This window comes from Malania oleifera, chromosome 2 (assembly GCF_029873635.1).
Source record: "Malania oleifera isolate guangnan ecotype guangnan chromosome 2, ASM2987363v1, whole genome shotgun sequence".
Taxonomy (NCBI): domain Eukaryota; kingdom Viridiplantae; phylum Streptophyta; class Magnoliopsida; order Santalales; family Ximeniaceae; genus Malania; species Malania oleifera.
The window spans coordinates 59,777,352-59,804,896 of record NC_080418.1 but is presented as its reverse complement, the minus strand read 5'-3'; the positions used below and the strand labels follow the sequence as shown (position 1 = coordinate 59,804,896).

At 36.9% G+C, this 27,545-nt stretch overlaps 1 protein-coding gene across 2 annotated transcripts; it reads right to left on the bottom strand.

Annotated features, from left to right (window-relative positions):
• Positions 1–293: 293 nt before the first annotated feature.
• Positions 294–26,870, bottom strand: LOC131149680 (uncharacterized protein At1g03900). Of its 2 annotated transcripts, XM_058100337.1 has the most exons (8): positions 26,459–26,870; positions 22,399–22,430; positions 2,218–2,318; positions 2,053–2,125; positions 1,789–1,820; positions 1,118–1,208; positions 843–954; positions 294–757 (listed from the first exon to the last, which is right to left on the bottom strand). In XM_058100337.1, exons 1-8 carry the CDS (start codon positions 26,564–26,566, stop codon positions 446–448), a joined length of 861 nt encoding a protein of 286 aa, XP_057956320.1. In that variant the 5' UTR covers positions 26,567–26,870; the 3' UTR covers positions 294–445. The 2 variants fall into 2 exon arrangements, with proteins under 2 accessions (XP_057956320.1, XP_057956321.1); XM_058100338.1 differs by lacking the exon at positions 22,399–22,430 and having other exon boundaries at positions 2,218–2,349.
• Between the last annotated feature and the right edge of the window lie 675 nt (positions 26,871–27,545).

The window sequence follows — 27,545 nt, the reverse complement described above, 5'->3', positions numbered from 1 at the left end:
CCCCATGGCACAAGGATTCATTTCCTCCCTCCACCACCCCCCCACTTGTAGGTGAGGATTCAACCGTACAAGAAAATGAGCTTATTTGGAATTTAGGTTGCTGTAGGTTGTCCCCTCGAGACCTTCTGCCCCAAAAAAATAAAAATAAAAAATAAATAGCAAAGAAACTAGTTAGCAGGAAAGCAAGTTTCCCATGAAAATAAATTATTTGAAAAAAAAATTATTAATTTGGCCGGCACCTTTTTCACTCTGAACAACCAAACAAGGGGATGAACCCAAATCCCACAGGCACATTGCAGAGGCCAATACCATTGTATATATTTACCATAGTGGGTAATTTGAAGTTATGGAACCCAAATCATATCACACCAAACCCAGTAAAGATATAAGACAATTTGAGGAATTTGAGTACTTTTAATTTTACAGAACAATCTCATAAACAAAATTAGCCAGCTGTTTGAAAATCCCCAAAGTCTTCATCTGTTATATCTTGCGAATTTTGATTTTCTTGAGAATTCCGTTCTGATTTTTCCTTTGTTGTGGTTGGGGCCTCTTTGTCTGAAGTTCCCTCCAGGCTGAATTTTGGTGACCAGTTTGGAGCAGAATTCGGAGCAGTAGCAGCAGGGGAAAGAGGAGATGGTGGAGGCGGTGGCGGTTTTATACAAATTCCCAAGTCTTTTTTGTTACCCTTTTCTTCCAATGAGAGATTGTTCAGACCCTGCTCAAAAAACTTGGATCTCACACCACCACCACCTTTCTGTCAACAAGCAATTTTCTTTTAGAAAATGTAAATTCAGTGCAAATCATTCAAAACAGATGATAAGAAGATGAAGTGAGTTTACATTCTTTATTTGAAGCACTAGTGTCTCCCCTTCCTTTAAACTGTAATCAGTAGACGACGTGCTTTGGTAATGCTGCTCCATCTCTTCAGCAGTTTTCTTTTTGTTCAGATATCTATTAAACAATTTAAGGAAATATGTGTTTCAGTAGGCTTTAGTACTGAAATTCATTCTAAGCCAATGTGCAATTAAGTGATAACCATACATAAGAACTCGCAGAATATTCAACACATGACAAAAGGAATGATAAGAATACATATGGAAGAATGGAAGGATACTTCATATGGTCATGCAGGGCAGCCTGAAAGTCATAGGCTTCTGATCTTTCTCGAAAACCTATGCCAATAAAAGCATGCCGAAGACGACCATCTGCATGAGTTCAGGACTAATATTATAATGCTGCAAAAATATAATATATCCATAATAAACTTTTCTTTAGGGCTACAGGATGGTTAATAATTCCCAATTTAGCAGGTTGAGCATGTGTCCAACGTCGAAACAGCAGTTTTTTTTTTTTTTTTCTTTTCAAGTTTTTTTTTTCTATTCAACGCAGCAATGAATTTCAATTTTTTTCAGGTATTTCAAACCATGAACTGTAAAACAATACAATACATAAGATGGCAAAACCTAACCCACAGCAACCATCTAACCCCAAAAATATAGTACTTGAATAACTTCTGTTCCAAAAGAGTTTCATACGAAAGTAAACCCCAACGCATAGACTGAAAACCAACCTTATTGGAACTTTAATTAAATACATTTTCTTAACAATTTTAGGCTTCACACCTAATGCAGCTCAATGGCTAAAAATAAACTTGTGTAGCCAACTGCAATTACTAGGGATTTAAGGCTTTACTGAGCTGATATATGCATTATTCTATCCTTATTTTAAAATTTTATGTGCAAACAAGTAGAAGATAACAGAAGGAAAAGAAAGAAGTAATTTTACCAATATTCTCTTCTATGCGAAGAACAAAGTATCTGCAAAAGCAATAATTTTAAATTAGCCACTACTGGATATTGTGTTACAGAAATAATTATTTGTAGATAAACAGCTCAATTATTTGTAGTTAAACAACAGTGAGTCCGGCTGCATGAAACTAAATTGCACTACAAATTCTAAGTTTGTGCTTTCTAACACTTTAATAACCGAATTCTTCAATAAGTGATAAAATTACAATGGACATTGGTTTCAGTCAGAAAAGAACTAGACCTGCTGCTATCAATTACAGTCTCCACAGGATGCGGCTCTCCATTCCTCAAGAAAGCCCGAGCATATAATTCGCCTATTTCAAACAGAACAAGAAATTCTTGAATTAAAACATCAAAGGAAAAATGCATATACTAGTACTCACAATAGTCATCCAGACAACCTCACCAGTGGTCTTGTCTTCAAGTCTGATGATACACTCTTCACCCTTGCTAATAACTTTTAATGTCCCTTCCCATGCCCATTTGTTGACATTCCATTCGTCCGCCCTAAAAGAAATTCGCAGATTAAAACTTCCATCTCCAAAATAATTAGATTTTGAACTGCCTCGAAAAAGAAAACAGAAAATCTTTTGAAATCTAAAGCGTTGCAAATGAGTCTGAGTCTGTCTATTTTTAGTGCAAAAATGAGTCCTCGAACATGCACCTACACTATGCCACAGAAGCTAAGACCAAGAGCTGAAATGGATTGTTTTAAGGCAAAACAACTCCACTTCCTCACAGATTTTCAAGCTAGTGGGTCTCGACCATCACATATGGCTCACTAGGGATAAAAAGGCTTTTCAACAGCAGGTTGCAAACAGCGAATAGGCATTCAACAAGCTATTGCTGCAGATATGGCACACAGGCCAGCTAGCTTTGCAAATATTAAGAAAGTACTAGAATTGTTTAATAGTAGGAATGTAAAGATCGGTGTTTGAATTAGCTTAGGCCATGGGAATTTTTACCTAAGCTGTTTATTGTAATTAGATATCCTTTGTATCTTGCTATTTTTATGGGTTTGGTAGGGGAGAGGACAATCAAGTTGTAGCTAGCTGTTTTAGTTAATAAAAAGATGTCTGCATAGAACTGAAACCTAATTTCAACTTCTGGTCTATTTACTTCCCCGATGACCTCTGCAGGTATATTAGCAAGTTTTTGTCAATCATTACTTCATCGAGCACACTTCACAAATTCATTCTCAGAGAATTCCCATCACACAGTGGCAAAGGACCACCGCTCAGACCACCCATGCAGTAAACATACTTTAGGCACAGACAAAGGAAGTTTTTTCTTCATTTTTTGGTTACAAAAGAGTGCAAAACCCTGGGGATGTGGCAAGTCAAACGCAGGACCTTTGGGGACTAGCAAGGCCTAATCAGGGGATCCCACAACTAGGCTAACCCCACTTCTCATAGGCTTAGGAAATTAGGAATCTTATTATAATTTGGGAAATGTGGCTGTATTAGAAATGCTCTCTTCTGTTTTTCCCCTGTTGTCCAAGATCAGTTTGGCATTGAAGAAACTTCCTATTAGTAATTAATCTCAGTAACCACGGCCTTTTAAAACCTCCTAATATCACATGCATACAGTCCAAAACTTGCCGGGGAAGGATCAAAACTTCACAAACCTTCCTAAGTTCTTCAAACCAGCAAACCAACCCCATAACCAAATCTTAAGTAACCACAGCAGGCCACTACAAAGCACAATGTCACAAGCCAAGATTTTTCATGGCACTATGCTAGTTTTGTGACCGCTTGTCTTACGTACATGGATGGAAAACCATCATATAAATAATAATGTAGGTTTTATTCTTTGAGTAAGAAAATGTCAGTGTAAAATGAGGGGTATGACTCCTCACTCAGTTTGATGTTTCCTAGTGTTAAGAGCTAAAAAAACGTAGAAAGGGTGACTGCTCATCAGTCATTGTTAAATCACTAGCTTTTTTAAATGAGTTTAATCTACTTGCCTCTCTCACTAAAAACATGTTGTTTGTGGAGGTGCTAATAATGAATTGCTTTGTTTTACAGTTTACCACATGACTCTTGTCTACTTCCATGGAGAGTTCATCAATCATTGTAAAATTCAGTAGCTTTTATAAATGAGTTTAGTCTACTTGCCTACCTCACTAAACATATGTTGTCAATGGAAGTGCTAATAATGAATTGCGTTGCTTTACAATTTACCACACGACTCCAGTCCACTTTCATGCTTGTTAACTGCTTCTGCTTGACTTTTTATTCGATAGTTGAAAAATTGTTCATGTGGTGAAATAATGGAATACTTTCAGCTGACTAGTTAAGCAAGACTGCCATAACTAGTGCCGCACGTTCCTTCACAAGGTGTTAAGTGTTCGGCCCATGACAGTAGGTATTAGAGCTATTAATTGCTTTGTGAATTGGTTGCCCTCGCATTGTGGGATTGTATGAAGCATTGGTAAGAGATCATGCCCACCAATACTAAGAGAATTGAGGTGCCAGAGGCACAAACAAAGACATCATAGAGATGGTCAAACTTGTTGAACATGTTGATGTACTAAAGGGATCACACAAAAACATCAAGAAGGTTCTATTGTGGAATTTTCAGATAACTTCCGCACTATAGTCAAAGATTTACAAATCCAAATGGGGGATCTTACTGCCAAAATGAATTTGATGGTTTGGGATGTTGGGAATTCCAATTCTACATGGTAGGATATGAAGAACAAGGGTTCTAGAACCCAACTACATGGGGATGCTAGAACACCAACTGTTTGGGGGTGCCCATGTTGCTAAGGACTCAAGAGAATTCTTATTTAACATGGAGTAATACTTTTGTGTGGTGAGGATCGACTTGGAAGAGGCAAAAGTATCCATGGCGACAAGGTGCTTAAGTGGTGATGCTAAGCTATCGTGGCATGCTAAGTACAATGAAATTAAGAATGGACAGTATGTAACTGATAGTTGGGTAGACTTGAAGAGAGAGGTCAGGGCAAAATTCTTTCCTAAAAATGTTGAGTACAATGCTCAATGCAAATTGCAAGATCTTAAGCATAATGGTAAAGTCTAAGAGTATAAGAAACAATTTTTTGCTTTGATGTTGGGTATCTAGGACAAGTTAGAAAAAAGACAAGTTGTTCTATTTCCTTGAGCAGTTGAAACCAGAGGCAAGGACTGAACTTCATTGATAAAGAGTTCAAGACTTGCCTGCTACACAGGCTAGTACAAAATGCTTGGCTGACTACACTAAAGAGAGTTTCACAATGTCCAAAGAGAGTAGCATATTAAGTGAAAACAGCAAAGAGTCTTTAAAGAGGGGCAAACCCAAATGTGGGGAAGCCAACTCCAAGGCATCAACTTCAAAGGAAGTTTTGTCATCTTGGTCTTGCAACACAACTGGAGGTGAGGGTAAGTTACATGCTTCTTATGTAGAGGCCATCACAAAGTAGTTGATCGCCTTCACAAGTCATCGGTCAATACCTTGCAAGTTTTGTAGAAGGGGCAGAGGAAGACAATTAGGATGAGGAAGAGGAGGAAACCTCAAAGATGGGTGCGATGCAGTTGCTTAATGCATTGGAAAGGCAGGCAAAAGAACCAAAAGTTACCCAAGCTAAAGGGTTAATGTTTGTAGGTTTGCGGATCAATAGGAAAAGCAATTGTGCTATAGTGGATACCGGGGCTAGCTATATCATTGTCCCATGGGCGGAAGCGCAAAAACTCAGCTCAAACTTGGAGAAGGATTTAGGACGCATGAAAGTTGTTAGCTAGGTAGCTCAGCCTATTATGGGGGTACCCAAGCAACTGACTATGTAGCTTGGACAGTTGGCAAGACATGTGAATTTCACAAATTGTAGGGCAATCCCTTCATGAGTTGCATGGTTGAGAGAACCTTCTCATCGTCCCCTTTATGCAATGGCTTGAACCATGCAAGGGTGCTCTTGTATATGACAAAGGGAACCAACAAATGGCATCGATGCAAGTCATTACAAAGAAAGGGGATGACAAGAAGCAAGGTCTTAAATTTCGATTTCGACTCAAATTTCGAAGCTCCAAAAGATCGGAAATTTCAACGAAAATTTCGATTTCGATGTCAATTTTAATTTCGATTTGAAAAAATAACAGAAATTAGCAGTAAAGCATGGAATTCTTTGTGAAACTTTATAAATGATTAACAAACATAATAATATAAGTTTTAGGACTAATATATTACAAATTAAATACATCTATGTTTTGTATGAGGTAGAAAAGTTGTAAAATAGTAGTATGTGTATCAAACATATTTGTAAGATAATGTATATTAAACATATTTAGTTAATACAAATGAAATTCATAAATGATTTAAATATTATTTATTATACAAATAATGATAGTTTAGACATGAATGGTTAAATAAAATGTTACTACAAGTTTATTTTTTCATATAAATTCAAAAGTACTCGTAATAATCTTTTGTTTCAATAAAATAAATAAAATAAATTAGGAGAGAAATTTCGCTTCACTCCTAAATCTCTTATTTGAATTTCGACAAAATTTCATTGTATAGTTAAATTTCAACAAGTTTCGCTAAAATTTCGAGATTTCGATAAATTTCGGATGATTTGTTGAGATTTCGACGGAAATATTGCAAGACAGAAATCAAGTGCCATTTCAATTTCAAGGGTGACGGAAATCGGAAATTTCGACGGAAAGTTTGACAATTTCATGGAAATTTAAGACCATGACAAGAAGTTCCTCTTAGCCATGCAACTCAAGAAGGGATTGTGGAGTGAACTAGCATACCTAGCACAATGGTAGTGAATGAAGAGATAGGCAAACGAATCTTACTACCATCCAAGATGTGCTAGATGAATACAAAGTTATGATGTTAGACAAGCTACTACACAACTTGCATCCACCATAAGGTGTGGAGCACGAGATCAAGTTGTTACCACAAATAGAGCCTCCACCTAAAGGATCGTATATGAAGGAACCTCCAAAGTTAGCAGAGTTAAGGAAGAAACCTGATGAGTTATTTGAAACGGGCTATATATGTCCTTCAAAAGCACCATTTGGAGCACTGATGTTATTTCAAAGAAAACATAGGAGCATGCAGATGTGTGCAAACTACTACACACTCAACAAAGTGACTGCACAAAAAGTATTCAACTATGCCGAGTACTTCTTGACTTGCGGTTAAACTCCTATTAGGTGAGGATAGTAGATGGTGATGAACCGAAGACTACTTGCATGATGTGGTACAAAGCAAATGAATTCTTGGTGACACCCTTTAGGTTCACAAATGCCCAGCAACCTTCCGCACACTCATGACTCAGGTGTTTCACGACTAACTTAATAAGTTTGTCTTGGTGTGCCTTGACGACATAGTTGTCTATAAAGAGCACCTATGGAAGGTCTTTCATAAGGTGAAGAAGGACAATCTTTATGTAAAGAAATAAAAGTGCTCTTTTGCTCCATGATTTTAAAACCCAAACGAGTAACTGGCTCGATGAAGTCGCCTAGTTGGTTGGACTGATTGAATCGACATACCAAACTGGTGGTCAAACCAATTATATATATATATATATATATATATATATATTTGTGTGTGTGTGAATCAAAATTTTTCGTCTTTATTATTCCAAAAAATGTCCTTAATCTTACAAGTTTCATTTATTTGCAAAATTTGCAAAACATGGATACACAAGTATTTAAATAAGTAATTTTAATTTGAAAATATTTTATAACGCTCCATTAATATTCCCACTATCTACATAATTTCAACTCTTTCCAAAGAGATATTTGTTGAGTGTGTACCTACTTTGTGTATGTATATTTGTATACCTTTTATAAATTATACTAGTCAATTAGAAAAAAAAAATCAACAAAACTGAAATAAATTTTCAACAAAACTGAAATAAATTTTGTACTACTTTTTCTACTATTAAAATACTTTTCAAAACTTATTATTATTAGTGAGAAAATACTTTATTTAATTAAAGATTATATATATATATATATATATATGTGTATGTATAATTATATATACACACAAATGGCTATATGGCATATGGCATATGGCATATGGCAATGGAGTTACATTACATACATTCATTCCAAAAGTTGTAGCATAAAGCATAGTGTGGCGCAGTGTCATCTGCAGTAATAAATTCTAGCAAGTCGCAAGTTCAAGGCATTCCCATGGCTTTGGGTTAAATTTCCCAAGATCTTTCCCCTTGTGTAAGGCCCCGAGTCAACCCAACTAGTTCACCGAGTCCGGCCTAGTCAGGCGAAGTCAATGGTTTAGCCAAGTTGACTTTAGTTCCTTCAATTTCTAGTTTAATCCTATCACCCAAACCGGCCAAGGGTCTAGTTCCAATCCAACCCATTCGAACTAGCCGGTCCAATCAAGGTTTTAAAACCATATTCTCTCCAAGGAGCATCAAATCCCTTGGTCATACGGTTAAAAAACGTCATATGCTGATGGATATAGAGAAGGTAAGAGCTATTTAAGATTGGAAGATCCCAACATCAGTGAAGGAACTACATTCCTTTCTTGGACTCGCCACCTATTGTCGCAAATTCGTAAAAGGGCACTCAAGGAGGACTGCCTCATTGACAGAACCACTAAAAAAAGGTCATAGATGAAAATAGAAAAAGAAGTGCCAGAAAGCCTTTGACAAGTTGAAAAAAGCCATGATGTGAGATTTGGCACTATCTCTTTCGTGAAGCCCTTTGAGATACAGGCAGATTGATCAGACTATGCCCTTGGTGGTGTCTTGTTAGAAGAGCTTCTTGTTGCATATAATAGTCGTAAGGTTAATGAAGCTAAGCAAAAGTGCACAAATCAAGATAAGGAGATGCTAGAGGTGACTTTCATTTTCAGTTTCCTATTAGTCTTCTATAATATTTAAGTTAATATTGTATTGAATTTATGAAAAGAATAGGAAATTCCCCCTTTTTCTAAAAGTAAATAGAAAATATTAGAAGTGTTTTTCTTGCTTCAGCCCGTGAAGAGATATACTCTGGCCTTTTAGATTCATCGAAAAGAATAAGGAACTATAACAAAAAAGACAAGAAAATAAAGAAAATGAAAGAAAGAATAAAATAAAAAGTAATATGTAAAAAGTAACTAATATAAATTAATATAATAAAATAATAAACTATATGATACTATAGTAGTTTAGTATACATAGAAATTAGAAGAAGAAGAATCCATAAAAATCTTAGCATGTGACGGCATGACCTACTTGGGTCAAAGTTCGTGGTAAAAACAAATAACTCAGCTATTAGTCATTTTTTTACACGACCTAAGCTGTCCCCAAAGTATGCTCATCGACAAGAATTGCTGGTGAAGTTTGATCTTTCATTCGAGCACAACGTGACGCAAGTGAACCAAGTTGGAGATGCACTAAGCAAGAATACAAGCTTGCTGCCTTATAGCTGGTAACACACTTGATGGTAAATAGGATTACCACAGTAGTGCAAGAGCACATTAAAGAGATCCTTGTCAAAGATCCAGTTGTGTAAAACCTCATGAAGTTGGTCGACGAGGGCAAAGCACGCCAATTCTAATAAAGGATGGATTGTTGTTGACACATGGTAACAGGATCTTTATGCCTCGAATTGGTGACCTAAGGAAGGCAATATTGAGAATTTTATAACACAATATGGGCAAGCCACCCAAGATGGCATCACACTTCAGCATTGTTGTAGCAAAGGTACTACTAGTCATACGTGTGATGAGGTGGTTGAATATAATACCTGAAATTTGTCTCAACTACACACAAGACAAGGTCGAGTGTAAGAAGATTGCAGGGCTATTGGAGCCTCTTCAAGTACCAACAAAACCATGGGAGTGTCTCACTAGACTTCATCACCAAGCTACGTACAATAGTGGTTAAAGACAAGTTTTCAAAGTACAGTGCTTCAACACATGCACTAAATTATTGTTCCATAGAGGACATAACCCACTTGTTTTTCAACCATGAGATGAACTATTGATGTGTTCCCCAAGGCATCACCAATGATCGAGACACAAGATTCATAAGAAACTTTTGGATAGAACTTTTTAGAATTCTCGATTAACAGCTCGACATCTCTTCAAGCTACCACCCACAAACAGATGGAAAAACAGAGAGATTCAGCGAGCTATTAGAGGAGTACTTGCGCCAATTCGTCAACGCCAACTAGATGAATTGGGTGCAGCTACTCGATGTCGCTCAATTCTTTACAGCCCAAAAGAGCTCAACAACCAACAAGAGTCCTTTTTTGGCTTATAACAGGCCACCAGCTATTGTTACCTCGCACAAACGAATGAGTCTGACAACATACACCTCCACCAAAGAACAGAGAGAGAATGCGGAGATCACCCCAGCTTACTTGGAGAAAGCTTCCAAGCAGATGAAGAAATGGGTAGATCAAGGGAGAAGATCATTGTACTTCAACTTAGGTGACTTGGCGCTTAATAAGCTCATTCAAAATAGATTAAGTCACTACGGGTCGAGATAGGAGACAATTTAGCAAGTATTTAGGACTAATCCCCATCTTACCAAAGTCAGGAAGGCCTCTTACAAGGTTGATCCTCCTGCTTGGATGAAGGTGCATCATGTGCTTCATGTAGCTGCCTCAAGCCATTCATTGTTGGCACTAAAGATCTAACCAAATTCAGTCAACAGTCAACTGGAGCACCACTAAAGACACCGCCTCTTGAAAGAAGAGAAATTGAAATCATCCTTGTAGATAGAGAGTTCACATCATCAAGGAAGAAGTAGCACGAGTTCTTCGTAAAATGCAACGACCTTGGAGAAAAAGAAATCAGCTCGATGTCAACAAAAGACATAGAGTCATTCGTGGAGAAAGTGGAAGGGTGCCTTAGGCTAAAAACACGTTTACAAAAGCTAGTGAGTTTTACAATGACTAATGAACAATCACCCTCCCCTAAAGAGCTTTCTACACTACTCTAGCTCTAATACTAGGAAACATCAAACTAACCAAGCATTCATACTAACATTTTACACTATTGCCCAATGAAAGGTTATGAAGTAGAGACTCAAGGAAAAGTATCATCCCTCCTCTTGTAGGATTGGACATTTGGTCAACAATGAAATTATAACAAAACCTTGACTATGACTAGTCATATGAAGCATAGTTATAAAATCATAAGCGATGACAAGAAAGTTTAGTTTGCCAATATGGAGCTAGAAGGATCAGCTAAGAACAATTAGCAAAAACAAAATCTCTAATGTATATGTGAGCTACCTATTATCCAATGAGAGGTTATAAGGTAGAGACTAAGGTAAAAGTATCTTCCTTCCAATAGGAATCAGATGTTTGGTCAGCTCTTAAATCATAACCAAAACCTTGACTATGGTCAGTTATATGAACCACAATTGTCAAATCATGAATCAAATAACAATTTGGAAAGCCCATTTTCTAAATTGTGAATTGTTCTGTGAGTTGCAAGAAGATAGCTTCAAAAAGATAAGTGAGTTCCCAAAATTGAGTAATTTATTTCAAGAAAGAAGAAAACAGCATAATATGTGTTCAGTGACCTAGTTAAGAATCAAGATTAAATAAGATTCAAAAAGCCTCCATAAATCCAAACTTAAATCAAGGTATCCTCTCACTCAATATCATATTACCATCACCACCACCACCACCACCATCATCATCATCAACAAACTACAATGGTCATTCCTTCTTCCGCTTCCACTTCCTTCTTACAATCATCTTCAATTTCTTCAATATCTTCACCCTCAATGATTTCTCCTTCCATCCTTGTCAGCATTTTAAGTTTCTTGGTTCCATCAAAAGGAAAGATCACCACTTTAGCAAGCAACTCTTCTAATCATCACTCGCCCAATTCTCCCCACCCCTGCTTCAAACACAGGCAGCCCTCTCAACAAGCTAGCATTTTTTAAACCAAAGGCTTGTCCAGGGCACTCTCCACCCTCAATTTGGCTGATTCCTCATTGCTTATAGGTCCTAGTATGTTCATTAGACAGCCTAGAGGTTCAAGTCACTGTGGCACACCCTAACAGAGCCAAAAACACGGAAGTACAGAATTATGCAATTCAAAAAACCAAATCAAGTCGAAACAGATGATAAATGAATCAGATGATTCATAACAAATCTGATTCATATGTTCAATTCAAATTGTTGGAGCCCTGAATCAAATGGAATCGTACAAACCAAATGATGAATTGTGAATCATATTATTTGAACAACCAAGATATCAAGGTACTTATTTTTAGAAGCAGCACTCCAGAGGATGCATGGCTGCATGCCACCCAATCACTAAATTCGTTAATGGAGAGGCAATTAGGAGCAGCATTTAAAAGTGCCGCTTATGCATATCATCATCATGCAACAGACTTTTGGGGTACTGCTTTACACTGCTGTAGCAGTGGGACTAAAAATCACAGTGGCTGCTACAAACAGCTACAATACCAGACTGCTGCAGGCATACATGATTATTAGAGCAGCAAAATATTTTTCATGATTTTTTTTTCACTCATTTTCTCCCTTTATGTATACCAATACAAATCCACTATGTGAAAGGAAGGGGGAAGTGAAGATTGTAGCAAGGATAACAAATACAAAACCCTTTTTTCTTTCCCCATAGTACTTGGATTTTATCATTTTTCTATTTCACTAGGAATTTTGTTAAATTTTCAATAATAAGTTCTGTGATTATGATGCTGTTATTTTATGCTTAGATTATATACTATGACTACATAAAGTCAGGATAGATTTGTTGCATAGTTGTATATATTATTAAATTTTAAGACTTCTAAGTTTTTAATAAAAATAACAGAATATAATTTTCTGCTTATAGAGTTTTGAATAACGGAAATATTATTAAACCAGCATAAAAACACACAAAGCAATGTTTGATGGTTGAACTAAAGAAATAAAATACATCAAAATACTATTAGGAAAAGCTGAAGGCTTACACATGCAATCTAACAAGATAGACAATGTTGTGCATGCCTCAAAAAATTCCATTCACACATCATTAAATTGCGGATTCCTAAGGACATTAGATGGAATTCTATTCACACACAATGTTTTATTGATGGTTGTCACCATTTCATGGAATTGTGGATATTAAATGGAATTCCATTCACACATAATGCTGCTGCTACATCAATTGCACCTCTCTCCGCTACACCAAAGGATTCCTAAAGAGTTCTTTGACTAGCTTTCAACTTTAGACAAGCAAGCATTGAATCTTTGGTGATAAGGACAGCCAACTATCATTTTTTTAATTCAAAATAAAATAGAATAAATTAATAAAAAAATTTGTTTCTATTTTTTCAAGTTCTTCTCTACTCTTCAATAAAGCATGAAAGATCTGAATTACTGATTTTTCACAAACAGAAGCGCGAAAAAAAGTGTGCATAAATTCAAGTGTCAAAGCTACAAAAGTTTTTTCGACAATGGTTGCACTCCCACTGTCTGGCTCCCCCTCCTGGATTCATGCCACACCAACGACACATTTTAGACATGCTTCATCTATTAAGGACTTTGCAATCACCTTTTCTTTTCTTTTCGAAGGAATAATTGGTGTATCATCAATAACTTCAATTTCTTCAACACAATCATCATCACTAAAGTTATTTCGTTCATGCATCAATACGCCTTCAATGTCAAAGTCTTCTGCTCAAATATCTTCTTCTCTCAAACATTTTCCCAAAGCCATGCTGAGAAGAGGATGCTATGGCAGGTTACACAAGTGTAAAACTGAATAAATGCACCCCTCCCCCCACCCCCACCCCCACGCACACCCAAACCAAAAAAAAAGGCATCGAAAAGATGGTGGTAGAGTTGGTTGCTGTCATATGCTGAGGGTTGGAGACTTGTAAAAAGTGTAATATGCTGTGATGACAACAGGGATTTTATCGTGCATGATGATAACATGTACATCAGATGACTCCTCTGGTTGGGTGAGATAATCTTTTTGCAAAACTATTTGAATTCTTTTTTCTTTTTTTTTACTTTTTATTATGAACAGGAAGATAATATTTATTATTTATTATAATATATTATATTATCAATTGGGGGATGAGTCTTTGACCTCTTCACACTGCAGCTTTTTTATCATCACCATGCTTTTTTTTTTTATTCAATAGCTGATTTGTTATTGAATCTTCTAATAATAAGGGTTACTTAAAAGCTTTGTCAAGTTTCAGCACACAGTGTTTCCACCCATTCAAAAAACAAAAGATGAAGCCTTTAGTTGACAATCCCAACTTCAGTTTCACAACCTTAAAGTCCTTAATTAAACTGCAACCTCTGTCTGTAAGCCCCTTCTGTCTAGCTATACTCTCCTCTCCTATGTGATGCCCCTTCCCTTTCTGTCACTAAGATTGTTACTACATGGATAGCAGGTGATGGACAAAGACCTTTCATCTTCCAACTTCAAGATTGTTCTCTCTCTCTCTCTCTCTCTCTCTCTCTCTCTCTCACACACACACACACACATTTATTGCAATATATTACACTATCTATTAGGTTATGGGTCTTTGACCTCTTTACAGGGCAGTCCATTTATGAATTATGACCATTTATTGCAATATATTACAGTGTCTATCAGGTTATGGGTCTTTGACCTCTTTACAGGGTAGTCCATTTAAGAATTATGACCAAAGCATTGCTTTTTTTTCAACAAATGTTCCCTCTTTCTCTCTCTCTCTCTTCACACACACACACATTTGTTATAATGTAATACACTTTCTATTGGGTGATGGGTCTTTGATGTCCTCACACGGCAGTCTGTTTATGAATTATGACCAAAGCATTGCATTTTTTTTTCAACAAATGTTGCCTAAAAGCTTTTTCATCACGCAGCCTTTCATCTCTTTCGCTCTTTCTCTATTATTTATTATAATATATTACACTATCTATTGGGTGATGGGTCTTTGACCTCTTCACACAGCAGTCTGTTTATGAATTATGACCAAAGCATTGCATTTTTTTTTTCTCAACAAATGTTCTCTCTCTCTCTCTCTCTCTCTCTCTCTCTCTCTCTCTCTCTCTCTCTCTCTCTCTCTCTCTCTTTACAATTTATTACACTATCTATTGGGTGATGGGTCTTTGACATCTTCATGCGGCAGTCTTTTTATGAATTATGACCAATGCATTGCATTTTTTTCCAACAGATGTTACTTGAGAACTTTGTCAACACCTAGTCTTTCATCTCACTTTCTCTCTCTCTCTCTTTCTTATTTATTATAATATATTTTACACTAACAAAAAGCTTCTTAAACACGCAGTTTTTTAAGCCATTTGTAAAACAAAACGTGAAGCCTTTAATTTCCAACACTACTTGAACAATGTCTACAAACTACTGCCACCTCTTCCATTAAACCCCTTCTGTCTTGTCATTGTCTCCTCTTTGGATGCAATTGATTCACTCTTAGGAACAAAAAACCCAGAACAAAAATCACAGGGGGGAAGAGGGTATGCTGGTATCAGAGATACACCCCTGCCACAATATATCACAGCTTGGGGAACCAATGGAACCTGGCGAGCCTTTCAAACCCTGAGACCAAAAACGCGGTGGACTCGTGAATCCGTGACACTGAGAGGAATCTAATCCCACCAATAGATAGCAAACATCAAACTATGCTAAGCAGATAAGCAGTCGAACAAAATCCTAGTTTAAGAAAGTGGTTGGAAAAATATAAAAAAGGAGAAACGACCACAGATGCAACAGCCCGCAAATCACGGTGGGCAGTGGCTCACTGGTGGTAGGGCTGTCAATGAGGATGATCAACCAATTACAAAATGGCAGTCAACTGACCTTGATAAAATTGAATACATATACATAAATGCACATATATACATGTATATAACTATATACACATGTGTATATGTATAAACATACACACACATATATATATATATATGAGAGAGAGAGAGGGAGAGAGAGAGAGAGGTGGAAGAGTGCAGCAGTTCAAATGCCACACCAGCCAGTTATTAAATAATAGGGTTAATGAGTGGGATTGGAAAGGGTTGGTCAGCATGGGCCCTGGAGATTTTTGAAGGGCCACTTAACACTCTATAAATTCCTGTAAACTCTTCACATTCCATTAACTCCTAGGTTTGCATCATTACAAAACCTATTTGAGATACTCGGCATGCCATACATTTGGTCGAATTATCTTACTTAGTTTTCCCACTAAAGGTTGGACATTAGACCCCGTGTACATGCTGAATTGAAAGACAAGTAGGTGAGCTTTTAGAGAGGGGTATTGTGTAACATAGTCCTTCTCTTTGGCCCCTAGAGAAAGATAGATCTTGGAGGATGTGCATCGATAATTGTGCCACAACTAAGATCGCCATCAAGTATGGATCTCCCATACCTACACTCAAAAACATACTTTGTGTGTTAACTGCCACCAGTAGGAAGTCTAAGATTGAAGCATGCTGTGGTCACCATTAGACTTGAATCAGACCAGAGATGAGTACAAAAGCATTTAAGACCCAGGATAATTTATTTGAGTGATTGGTCATGTCTTGCAGACTTTCTAATGGCCTTAACACCTTGGATTATGAGACACGTGTCTTACAACCATTCACGGAAATTCATAGTCTTCTATTTTGATGTTATCCTAGCCTACAGCAAGACTAAGAAGGAACAGCTAAATGATCTTTGTCAGGTTTTCCTCACTCTTAGGGAAGCTAAGTTGTACGCAACATCAAGAAGTACACATTTTTTCAGTCAAGTGTGCTCTTTATAGGTTTTGTAGTTTCTACAAAAGTACAACTAATATTAAAAAGATAAAAGCCATTAGGGAGTGCCTTAAGCCAAGTGCGAAGGGACAACTTACAGCATTCTTTAGTGGGAAAAAAAAACTTAGGCTAGATAGAAACTACTTTTGGTAAGGAATTTTATGGGGTGGCAAGCTCCTCCCATTGTAGGAGACATGATTTTTTTATCTCAAGAAAATCAACCATAATGCTCTGCCAAGGGCAAGATTCCATTTGAGTGTGCCTTCAGTTTCACACCTCATGTGCCATTTGATCTTTTTCCCTTACCAATTGATGCCTGCATTTCTAAGCCTACAAAATATTTTGTCCATCACCTTCATGAATGGCATGCTGAGATAAGGCATAATGACAATAAACTTACTGCCAATTTGCATCATAGGGCTAAAGAATTTAAGGTCATAGAGTCGCATACTGAATCCCCTCAGAGTTATCTTAAGAATTCCCTTAAGAAACTACATGTCTGTGCCAATGGTCCATTCTCATGAAGGAACTTGGATTTAATGCATACTTACTTGCTGTTCCCATCATCTGGGATAAGTCCTATGTTCAAGGAAGAATTTAACACCCTACAAAGGTACCTTTGAACCTGCCATGTCTCCCACTGCAACTCCTCAAACACCATCCATTTCCCTGCAATTGGATGAGGATGAAGCTATTTTGGTTGATGAGATTGCCAGGTTTTCTTAGTATCGAATAGACAATGTAATAAAAAAGTTCAATAAACAGATAGAGTCAATGGTACAATAAATAATGCTGCCTACATGCAAATTAGCTTTTGAGGTCAGAGAGGCCAAGCTACTTCAAATGCAGCTTGGCTCTTTAGGGACTATCTTTGTGATGTTACTGCCAATCCCTTGCAGTGGTATTTAACAGTCAAACTCTCCAGAACGAGTTATTTCCACCAGTAGAATGCACTAAAAGACAACACTCATGCCACCTAAACGGCAACTTATTTTAGGCGAATGTTTAGGAAGTCAATAATCTATTTTAGTTTGGGAAATCTTAGGGCCTATTTAGTTGTGCAAAACAGTTTTCATTTTTTTACTTTTAATTTTCTAAGGAATCACCGCCGGGGGGGGGGGGGGGGGAGACAGTTTTGGCACTATTTGGCTTGCTAGTGGAAATAGTTTTAATCTTCATTTCTAATTTTTAACAACAATTACAAAAATGCCACCTTGTTTCCCAATTTTCTAAATTTGTATAGGGAAGTGAGAAATCATTTTTTATTGTTTTGTAAGATTTCTTTTTTTCTTATATATTTTTGGAAAATTGAAAAACAATGTAAATTTTAGTTTTTTAGAGGTTATTTGTGAATAACTAAATATAAAGTTACTTTTCAAATGAAGTGCATAAGCACTACATTTGAGCAATGGAACAGTCTTCTTCCTTTTCTAAGGGCAATGGATTTTTCTGCACACAAAATGGTCAAGTGTCAAGAAGTTTAGATTATTTTATTTTCGCTTGATCACATCCTCGAAACTGGCTTGCATCACACTTATCTTTACCCATAGGCTTTGCATATTCAGCATTAATTTCATAAAACTACAACCAAAAAAAAAACTAAGAAATAAAAAGTAGCAATTAATAGGATGAATTTTTTATATTCTTTATTTTTCATTTCTTGGTTTGTCTTTTTGTCTTAATTTTCTGTAAATATTCTTTTTTTTATCAGAAAAGGATAATTTATGAAGACCAAAAACAGAATGTACAAAGGAGGGAGGACAAAACGTCCTCCTGAGAATAGAGTGAAATACAGGAAAAACTTGAAAAATAAATTACAAAAATTCTGCCCACCAATCCCTAACAAGATCGGGCAGCAGTAAGCCCCTAAAAAACCCAAAAGTGGACCCAAAAGGAGGATAAACAGATGACGCTACCCACAAGACCAGGGAAGTAGTGCGATCATCAAATGTTCTCGCATTTCTTTCAACCCGAAGCATCCCACAAAATAGCAAACACAGCACTGTGCCAGAGCACTTCTCCCTTCAGACCCTTCCTGCTCTTGCCAAAACCCCTAACTCACCAGCAAAAAATTGCTCACAGCCCGCTGAGGGATCCAAGCACAAAGGGAAGATAACACGGCACTCCAGAGATGAGTATCAACCCTACAGTGAAGGAAAAGTGAGCATTCAATTCATCAGACTCATGACACATCACACACACGTCAGGCATGAGAGTCAAGAAAGCCCTTCTGATCTGAAGAAAATCATGTGTTAATCCTGTTCAGAAGTCAATTGTACTTTCTTTCTCTATCTAATGAATTTCTTTGGCTATCAATAAAGAAAATCCTAGCCTTGTGGTTCTAAGGAAACAGGATGGATCTGGGAGATTTGAGGAGGTGAAGAAAAAAGGATTTGGAAGGAAAATGATGAATTGCCTCCCGCTCTCTCTCATCAACCCTCCAAGAAGGAACAAAATTATCCAAAGTTTTAAGTGGCCAATTGGACAACCTCTCTTTGTTTGAGATTCATAAAGAAATGGAATCCCACAAACAAGAGCCCCGCTCAAAAGAAAGAAATTCACTGATAGATGCATTATGGAGGGAAGAAAGTTTATACAAGCAAGGAAACAACGACCCAAATGAACCCTCTCCCACACAACGATCCTCCTAAAACCGGAACTTATAACCATTGCCCACTTTGAAACAGGTAAGAGGAAAGAAATGACTACCAATCTGAGACACAAACATCAAGGGGCTAGCATAAGAAACATAATGACTTCCCTTAGAGCTCAACCCATTCTGACGAACCCCATACATTTAGTTACCTTCCACCATGAGGAATTACTCTTTAAAGGGAACATCCACATCCATTTTCCCACTAAAGCGATGTTTTCAAAAACCACATTCCCGAGAGCCAGTTACCCCCCCCCCCCCCCCCACTAACAAGGTGATCTCTCCTAAAATCCCCAAAACCTACGAAAGAAAGTCGAGCATTATCCTCTCCAAAATCTTGGCACCTTAAAAATAGTAAAACGTAAACCGGAACATTACAAGGAGCTAAACTAATGAATGTGATACGACCCCCTAAGGAAAAGTACCCCCTTTTCCACCCCTCCAACTCTCTGAATCACTGGGCCCAAAAAAACATGGGCTTGGGATTTCCTCCTAGAGGCAGACCATGATAGGTCAGGGGCCACTCCACGATATCACAACCCACAATGGCCTTAAACCTCTTCAAAAACCTGCTACCCACATTGATGCATGTGACCCCACTCTTAATCTTCAAGCCTAAGATTCTTTCAAAAATATTTAACAAAATAAGGGCCTTCGGAAATTTCTCGACATTGACCTCCAGGAACATCATGGCGTCATCCGCAAATTGGAGATGAGATACCTCAACCTCCTCGACCGAAAGGCCCCTAATACCCCTTAGTCCTATGCATGAGTAAGCATCCTAAAAAGGCAACCATGAACAAAAACAAAGAGGATCTCCGAGACTAAGCTCATGCAAGGCACTAAATCACTCTCTAGGTTGCCCATTAACAACGACAGAAATATTTGTCAAGCTCAAGCTCCCTCTCATCCATCTTCTCCACACTACCCCAAAATGTTTCCTGCACATCACAAAATCCAGAACCCAGTTCATCCTATCATATGCTTTCTCAAATTCCAACTTGGAGACAAAAATACCCCTATTACCCCTCCTTGCATCCTCCACAACCTCATTGACTACCATAATCACATCCAAGGTTCGTCCATCTTTACTGCAGGTGCACTAAGCTATGGACAGCGCATCTCCGAAAACCTCTCTAAGCCTCTTAGATAAGACTTCAAAAAAAAATTTATACGGGCTAGTAACCAAGCTAATAGGCCTGAAATCCCTAATGCTCAAGGACCTTTCCTTTTAAGGGATGAGATTTAAGAAAGTAGAGTTCACAATTTCACCCATGCCTCATTTTTATGGAACTCCTCTAAGAATCCTATAATATCCTCCTGCACTATCTCCAAATTTTCATGAAAAAAGGTCATCATTAATTCGTTGGGGCCTAGGGCTCTCTCCTTACACATACCAAACACCATGTTTCTAACTTCTTCAACTTCAAAAATCCCTCTCGAACCACTGGAATGAAGTTGCATTGGTGGGGCACCAATCTAAAGCCTCCAACTTCAATCTACTGTGGTGATCCCTCAGTGAAAAAGTGTTCATAAAAATTTGTAATCTCCTCCCCAATTTGCTTGTCACCCCACACACCCTAGACTCTACTTCCAGTTAATAAAATTTTTACTCCTCCCACAAGCCATTTTATGAAAGAACCCCATGTTACAGTCCCCTTCAATGACCACTTCACCCTTGATTTTTCGTGCCAACTCATTCCTCCTATAAAATCAGCACCTCCAGATTATTGCAGAGTCTAACCCTTCTCGCCCTATCCTCCTCATCTAACATACCACACTTGTCCAACCTATTCAAACCAGAAACTTCCCCAATAATGTTATATTTAGCCTCTTTAACATTACCAAAGGCCTCTTTATTCCATTGCTTCGACTTCAACTTCACGTACTTTAGTTTTTTCATTAGTTTAAAACACTACCACACCTACACTAAGCAGTAAGCACTCTCCCCACCAAACTCTCACGCGCTCCCTAAACAAAGGGTGCATCAACCACATGTTTTTGAATCTAAATGGTGTAGGCCTCACTACATCAGGTGGACTCAAGGAGCACATGGCAATGATCTACGATAGACATCACAAGGGCCTCCTACCTAGCAAATGGATAGGCATCTTCCCACACATTGGTAAACAGGAACTTGTCAATGCGTGAGGAACCTTGTCTCCTACCTGCTACTATCCAAGTGAAATGGCCCGTGCTTAGGAGGTATATCTCCAAACCCCCACTCTTGAATAAAAAATAAAACCACCTTATATTCCTAGAAACTCTAGAGCCCATAGTTTGTCCCTTGAACTATGAATAATGCTGAAATCTCCCCCTACCAACCAATGGCAATTGACAACTTGAAAACACTAGCTAACTACTCAAAAAAAGAGTCCAACAAAGAGGAGTTTGGGCCATAAACATATGTGAACCACCATTTTCCCAAACCTTTACAGTCAAGCAAAACTGACAAAGAAAAGGACCCAATTAAACAATCCTTCATGTTGGCCGCCCTTGAGTCTCAAATTACAATTAGATCCCTTAGCACACCTGCCCCGAGGGTGCAGGACCCAACCAATCTTTTACCAAGCCCCCTAACAAACTCCTAATATTCAAGGACATGATCTTCATTTGGCACTCTAAGAGACCCCAGCAGACCTTTCTTCCTTCTCATAATTCACAAATGATGCCAACCTCTCTAGCTCCATCTTAGCTTTTTGGCTTCCTACCTAAGCCCCGGCTCCTTGGCCTTCAAACTAACTTTCTCCCCACTAGAATTCACTAGCGACCAACCCAACTCATCTAGGAGATCCTAGGCACCTAGGTTTTCCTTCTCATCCTCTAGTAGGTCCACAATTCTAAAAGAACCCCCTCTTGGCAAACTCTTATGGCACAAAGGTGAAAAAAGATTTTTTGGGGGCCACCTCAAATCTGGGAGAGTGCCATAAGAAAGGTCTTATGGTTATGTTTAATTTTCTGTAAATATGAATTCATTTTAATCCATTGAATTCCTAAAAGTTTGGAGAAAAAAGTTACAAGATGCTTAGTATTCACATAAATAAATTGGACAAATTGTTAAAATTTACAAACTCTAGAGGACAAACAACTAACGGGTCAAGCAAACATCATAGCTACAAAATTAAATTTTCTAATAGGCCATAGAGCATGATACCAATTTGAGCATTAATTAAAAATGTTCAAACAAACTATATGTAACACATCATAATATTTTATTTTCATGACATCCGTTGAGAAAAACCTGTAGGAAGCTGCACTTTTCCTTGGGGGTATCTGCAGAAAAAATATACAAATTAGCTAGACATCCAAGGACCACAAAGCCATCCATGAATGGACTGAAAACAAAATATTGATTATTTGAATGCCTAACAAAATCATGAAACTAGAATATGCTCTGAATTTTGGTATATCTATAGAAAAGGAATCAGGCATTATAAATGAAAATTGTTGGAAACAGCAAACTAATCAGTGGAAATATGGCAAGTCAAACATTTTGAGCAGCTATTTAATAAATTATGTAAACTCATAAAAATTAAATAGTGTAATAACATAAACACCTATTTGTGCTCCAGGTCACAAACAATCAAGCTCAGAGTCACACATTTTGAGCTTCATAAAGCTACTTTCTGAGGTAGAAATCCAAGGACATGTGCCTCCAAACTGAAAGCAGTCTTCCTCAAATTTGAAGAATCTAAGAAGATTTTGAAATTTTCTTATTTCCATTTTTATTTAATATTTTTGTGCAATATCATATTTAGCCTCATCTATTTTTGGGTGGAAAACATTTCAGTAGTCGAGGATGCTTTGAGCTTCCTTAATTAGTTATTTGGGTCACAAGGGAACCTCTAAAATCCTTTTATACCTATAAATTCCTATTAAACTAAGGAGTCATTTGCATGGTTCGAAATCACGGTCGCGGGTAACGTCGCGAAACGGTCGCGGGTGTCGCGGGTCGCGGGTGTTACGTAACGGGAAGCGGGCGTAACGGTCGTGAATTTTTTTCACGCATGCACAACCATGCCAAAATTAAAAAATAAGCATGAAATCCATTAATACATGATTTTTAATGAATTTTGAAGGCTTTCATTCAACCTACAAATGCTTTTTAATAGGCATTATGATTTTTATATTAATTTTAGTGCGCTGTTTACAAAAAAAAACATATTTTTTTATAGTTTACATTACTTTAATGAGTAAAAAGATGTAGAAATGTAAGAATCAATTAATTAAAGTCATAAAGTTACTAAAAATGAATCAATACTCAATATACACATTACACATACATGAATTTAAAAAGTGATTAATATCAAATATCAATAAATAGTTGAAAATATATGAATACAATATTACAAATTTATAACATAACACATGTCACCACCAAAAAGAATGACGTGGAGGGTCTTCATAATTTGCATCTGTATCTTGAGATTGGGATGGGAAATTATCTCCCCATCCTTGTGGAAATACATAGTTGAATGAACCCAAGTTTGCGTCATTGTTGTTGCTCTTGAAAATGTACTGGTGATGAAAATTCTCCTGAATAATGTCTATAAGTTGGGGCAGGGGCTGGCTCTGGGTAGTGTGAAGAAGAAGACTCACTAGATCCTGAGATTCCTGATCCACTGGAATAAAAATGTGAGTCACGAGATCCATAATGTGGATATGCTGGATGAGATCCATATGATTGTGATGATGAACCATCTAAACCAAAGTCGCCAAAACTACGAACCACGACATATGAATCTTCAGTAGAATTACTAGGGTTACCATGAGCACTCCTTCTCCTAGGTTGTGAAGATTGGTTCCCTGGAGGAATACCCAACTTTCAATTTTATCAATTTGGACTACATTTTCGAAGAAGATGATCATTTAAGTCAATGGTTAGAGGAGAGAGAGACACCACTACTCGACGGTCAGGACAATTCAAATTGGTTAAATGAAGAAGTTGGTGGTACTACAGAAGGAGATGATCAACCACCAATAAACGTGCATGATGATTCAAGTTCAAGCCCTGAACGTACACAAAGTGATGACAATCTTGGTTTGAGCCCACCAAGTGATGATGATGGTAATAGTGGTGCTGGAGCTGGGGTTGGGGGGGGTGGCAGTGGTGGTGGTGGAGGCGGCGATGTAGAATATAATTATGGATGTGATACAGGGACATCATTTGCAAGGGATATATATCCTTCTGATCCTTATGGACTACATGACATACCTGAAAATTATGACTTGGGTTAACTCATTTGGTATCACTATCAAAAATTATGAAAACGAAAATCATACTAAAAGCTAGTAACAGAAACTAAAAACTGAAAACTAACAGCATGTTTGGTTAATATTTATAAAACTAGAATAAATTAAAAACTTGATTGAACAAATGCTTATTTTTCTCTTTGAATCAAATAACAATAGAAAAAATATAATTAAAACAACAATCACACAAAATATAAATAAAAATTATAATAAAAAAATTAACAATTGAAAAAATATAATTAAAATAGCAATCATACAAAATAAATAAAAATGAAAAATTATTATAATTATTTTATTTAATTATTATATTTCAGAATTCACTTTAATTATTTACATGGCTTTTATTTTATTTTTTTTAAATTTAATGGATATTTTTGTTTTAATTAAATTCATATGATCATTTTATTTAAACTTTAATTAAAAATTATGCATGAAATAAATGATTTAATCCAGAAACGCTAATTGTTAAAGTATTCTACCAATAGCTTGCCAAAACAATTGAAAACCATATTTGGTTTTCAGTTTTTTCAAAAATAGCTCAAAGTAGAAATAGAAAATTGGCACGTAAACAAACGCGTTTGCATAATATGATTCTTCGCTATACAAAAACGAAAACAGAAAACAAAAGTGATACCTAACAAGCCCTAAATTTTGGAGTAGTTTTAAGGAAGTTGAAAATTAGGTCTTTGACAAATTGTGGGTTGCATTTACCGTCCTGCACCTTCAACGAGTTCTTGCTTATATCTTTTATTCGATTTTGGTAAGGATAAGGATGTTAAGAGGCTGCGGAGGTGTGTGCGAGGTGCTTTGAGGGAAGTCAGCTGGAGAGGAAAAGAACTTTTCCTGTGAAGAGATTAACATTGGGGCTTCTTTGGGAGAGGGTGTATTATTTGGCTTCACATTGGGCTTATAGTACTGGCTGTTTTAAGAGCTGTAGTTTTCAGGATGTTACCTATGATTGGGTGGCTTTATTATGTTGATGAAATTTTTCCTTTTTCTTGTGTTCTTGTGTGAGGGCTTCTGGACCTCTGGTTCTCTGCTACTGTATATGTTTCAAGCTTGGTTTAATAAAGCTTGTTTTTCTATCAAAGACAAAATTAGTTGAAATGAAAATATTATGAATGAGTGGAAAAACCCTAAATGATAAAGCAAGGAAGGAACGCATCAATCAGAAGTTAGGCGTACCACATGTGAAAGATAAGATAAGAGAATAGTAGGTCTACAAATTTGACAATTTTAAGTGTAAACCCAGTTGACATCATTGTCAAATATTGGTTTAAATGACATTAGAGGTTGTAGGAAAGGGAGGGACAAACTTAGAAGAACTTGGATTAAGGTAAAAAGAAAGAACTTGGTGATGCTCCAACTTTTGGAGGATTTGGCCCTAGAGCAAAATTGCAAAAAGATATAAATACAGCCAACCAAGGGACTTAAGGTTTTATTCATGTTTTTACTCTCTAATTTAGAAGCAAAGAGCTATGGTTGATTATCATTCCACTTTTTTTCCCTTTTCAGTGCTCCTTTTTTTAACAAATTTAGATTTTATGATGGCTCAATTCTCTTAAATTTCAACAAAATGCAACAACTGCATACCATGGAATGCAAAAGCCCAAAGTAGATGGAGACGAGTGGAGTAAATAGACAGAGCAGAATAGAAAACAAATGCATTGTGAAAGCTTGAGGCAGCACCAACTGAGAAAAAAACAAAAGAAATCAACCAACGATCATTTGGCCTTGGGGAAAACAGATCGATGACCACACTGAATACCTTACAACTACAAGAGTAAGGGCACAAAGGGCGTTTGACATGGCAATTATAGAGCTCAAACGGAATAAAGGATCTGCATAGTTGCCCAAGTGGTTGATTCAAGACTCTGTTAAATTAATGTATGTTGGCAACATGAGACTGCGACATCAAACAACTTTTCAAAGTTTCACACACAAAGAAAGTCAAGAACTGCGAGAAAACGGTTTGATCTCCAATGCCTAATTGATAAGCTAACAAAAGAAAATCTGACAAACACGGTTTCAGAGAAAGAGAGAAATACCAAATAAACGTAACATTCAGCAACTTGAAAGAGAACAAGCTCCACTGGCTCAACATTGCTATCGTCCGCGCCGCCGTCATCGTTCGACGTCGTCCGCTTCTCCTCCATAGACGCGCAATACAGTCGCACAGAGACAGGCAGAGAAAGGAGATCGAACAAAGATCAGAGAGGCGTCCGTGAGTCACGAAGAAGGAAAAGCGGACAAGATTGGAATTGAGTGAAATTCGCTTGGGATTTTAGGGACGGGAAATTGGAATGAACTCCTTCAGTACATGGCAACGAGTCAATTCTCTTTGCGGAAGGAAGAAGCCACGTTGGCGCGACCTGGCGGAGGGTAGGAGCGACCCATACGATACTATCCTGATCTGATCATCAAGCATCGAGTGAACCAGTTGACATGCATTCAAGTCACGATCAATTTTTGACACTTAATACACCTGATATACTATAAAATGAAAATATTAAATATATCTATAAAAAAATATTAAATATGAGTCTCATAATAATAAAATAATAAAACTATATCGATTTGATTCATGAATAGGATTACAAAATTTAAAAATTATAAACAAATCTAGGTTTCATGTTTAGTTATCGAGAAAAGTAAGGAAGAAAATAAAGAATATATCAAATTTATGAATAAAATTTTGATTTTATTCATCATTAATATTTAATTTTTCTTAACTTTTAGTCATATAAAAACATTCATTTTTAATAAAATTTAATATAGAAAGAAAATATAATTGAAAATGAGTTTATAAACATAGATTTCAGATCTTAAATTTAGATTTAAATGGATTTAGACAAATTTCAACGCAATTTGATGTTAGTTTATCCAAATCTGATGTTAGTGCACTAGGGTTTTTGAAAGTTTCCTTAAATTTTTTTCTTAATTTGGAAACCAATCATGCATAATATGGAAACAAGATCGGCGTTGTAACTCATTTAAACATACGCATTAGTCGTCTATCCTCGAAGGGTTAGTCGCTTGTGCTCTTTTAAAAATAGCGTATTCTGAAAGTTAGAATGGGATCAGTCGACTGTGCTGGACAGGTCAGTCGCCTGTGCTTATTCTGTTTATATATTT

Bases quoted from the DNA above. Each gene is read 5' to 3' on its own strand.
- LOC131149680 (XM_058100337.1), bottom strand. From the start codon at position 26,566: ATGGAGGAGAAGCGGACGACGTCGAACGATGACGGCGGCGCGGACGAT. The intron at 1,821-2,052 runs GTCTAGTTCTTT...TTGCTTTTGCAG, and splicing joins ACTGTAATTGATAGCAGCAG to ATACTTTGTTCTTCGCATAG. The intron at 1,209-1,788 runs GTAAAATTACTT...GAACTCATGCAG, and splicing joins TCGCATAGAAGAGAATATTG to ATGGTCGTCTTCGGCATGCT.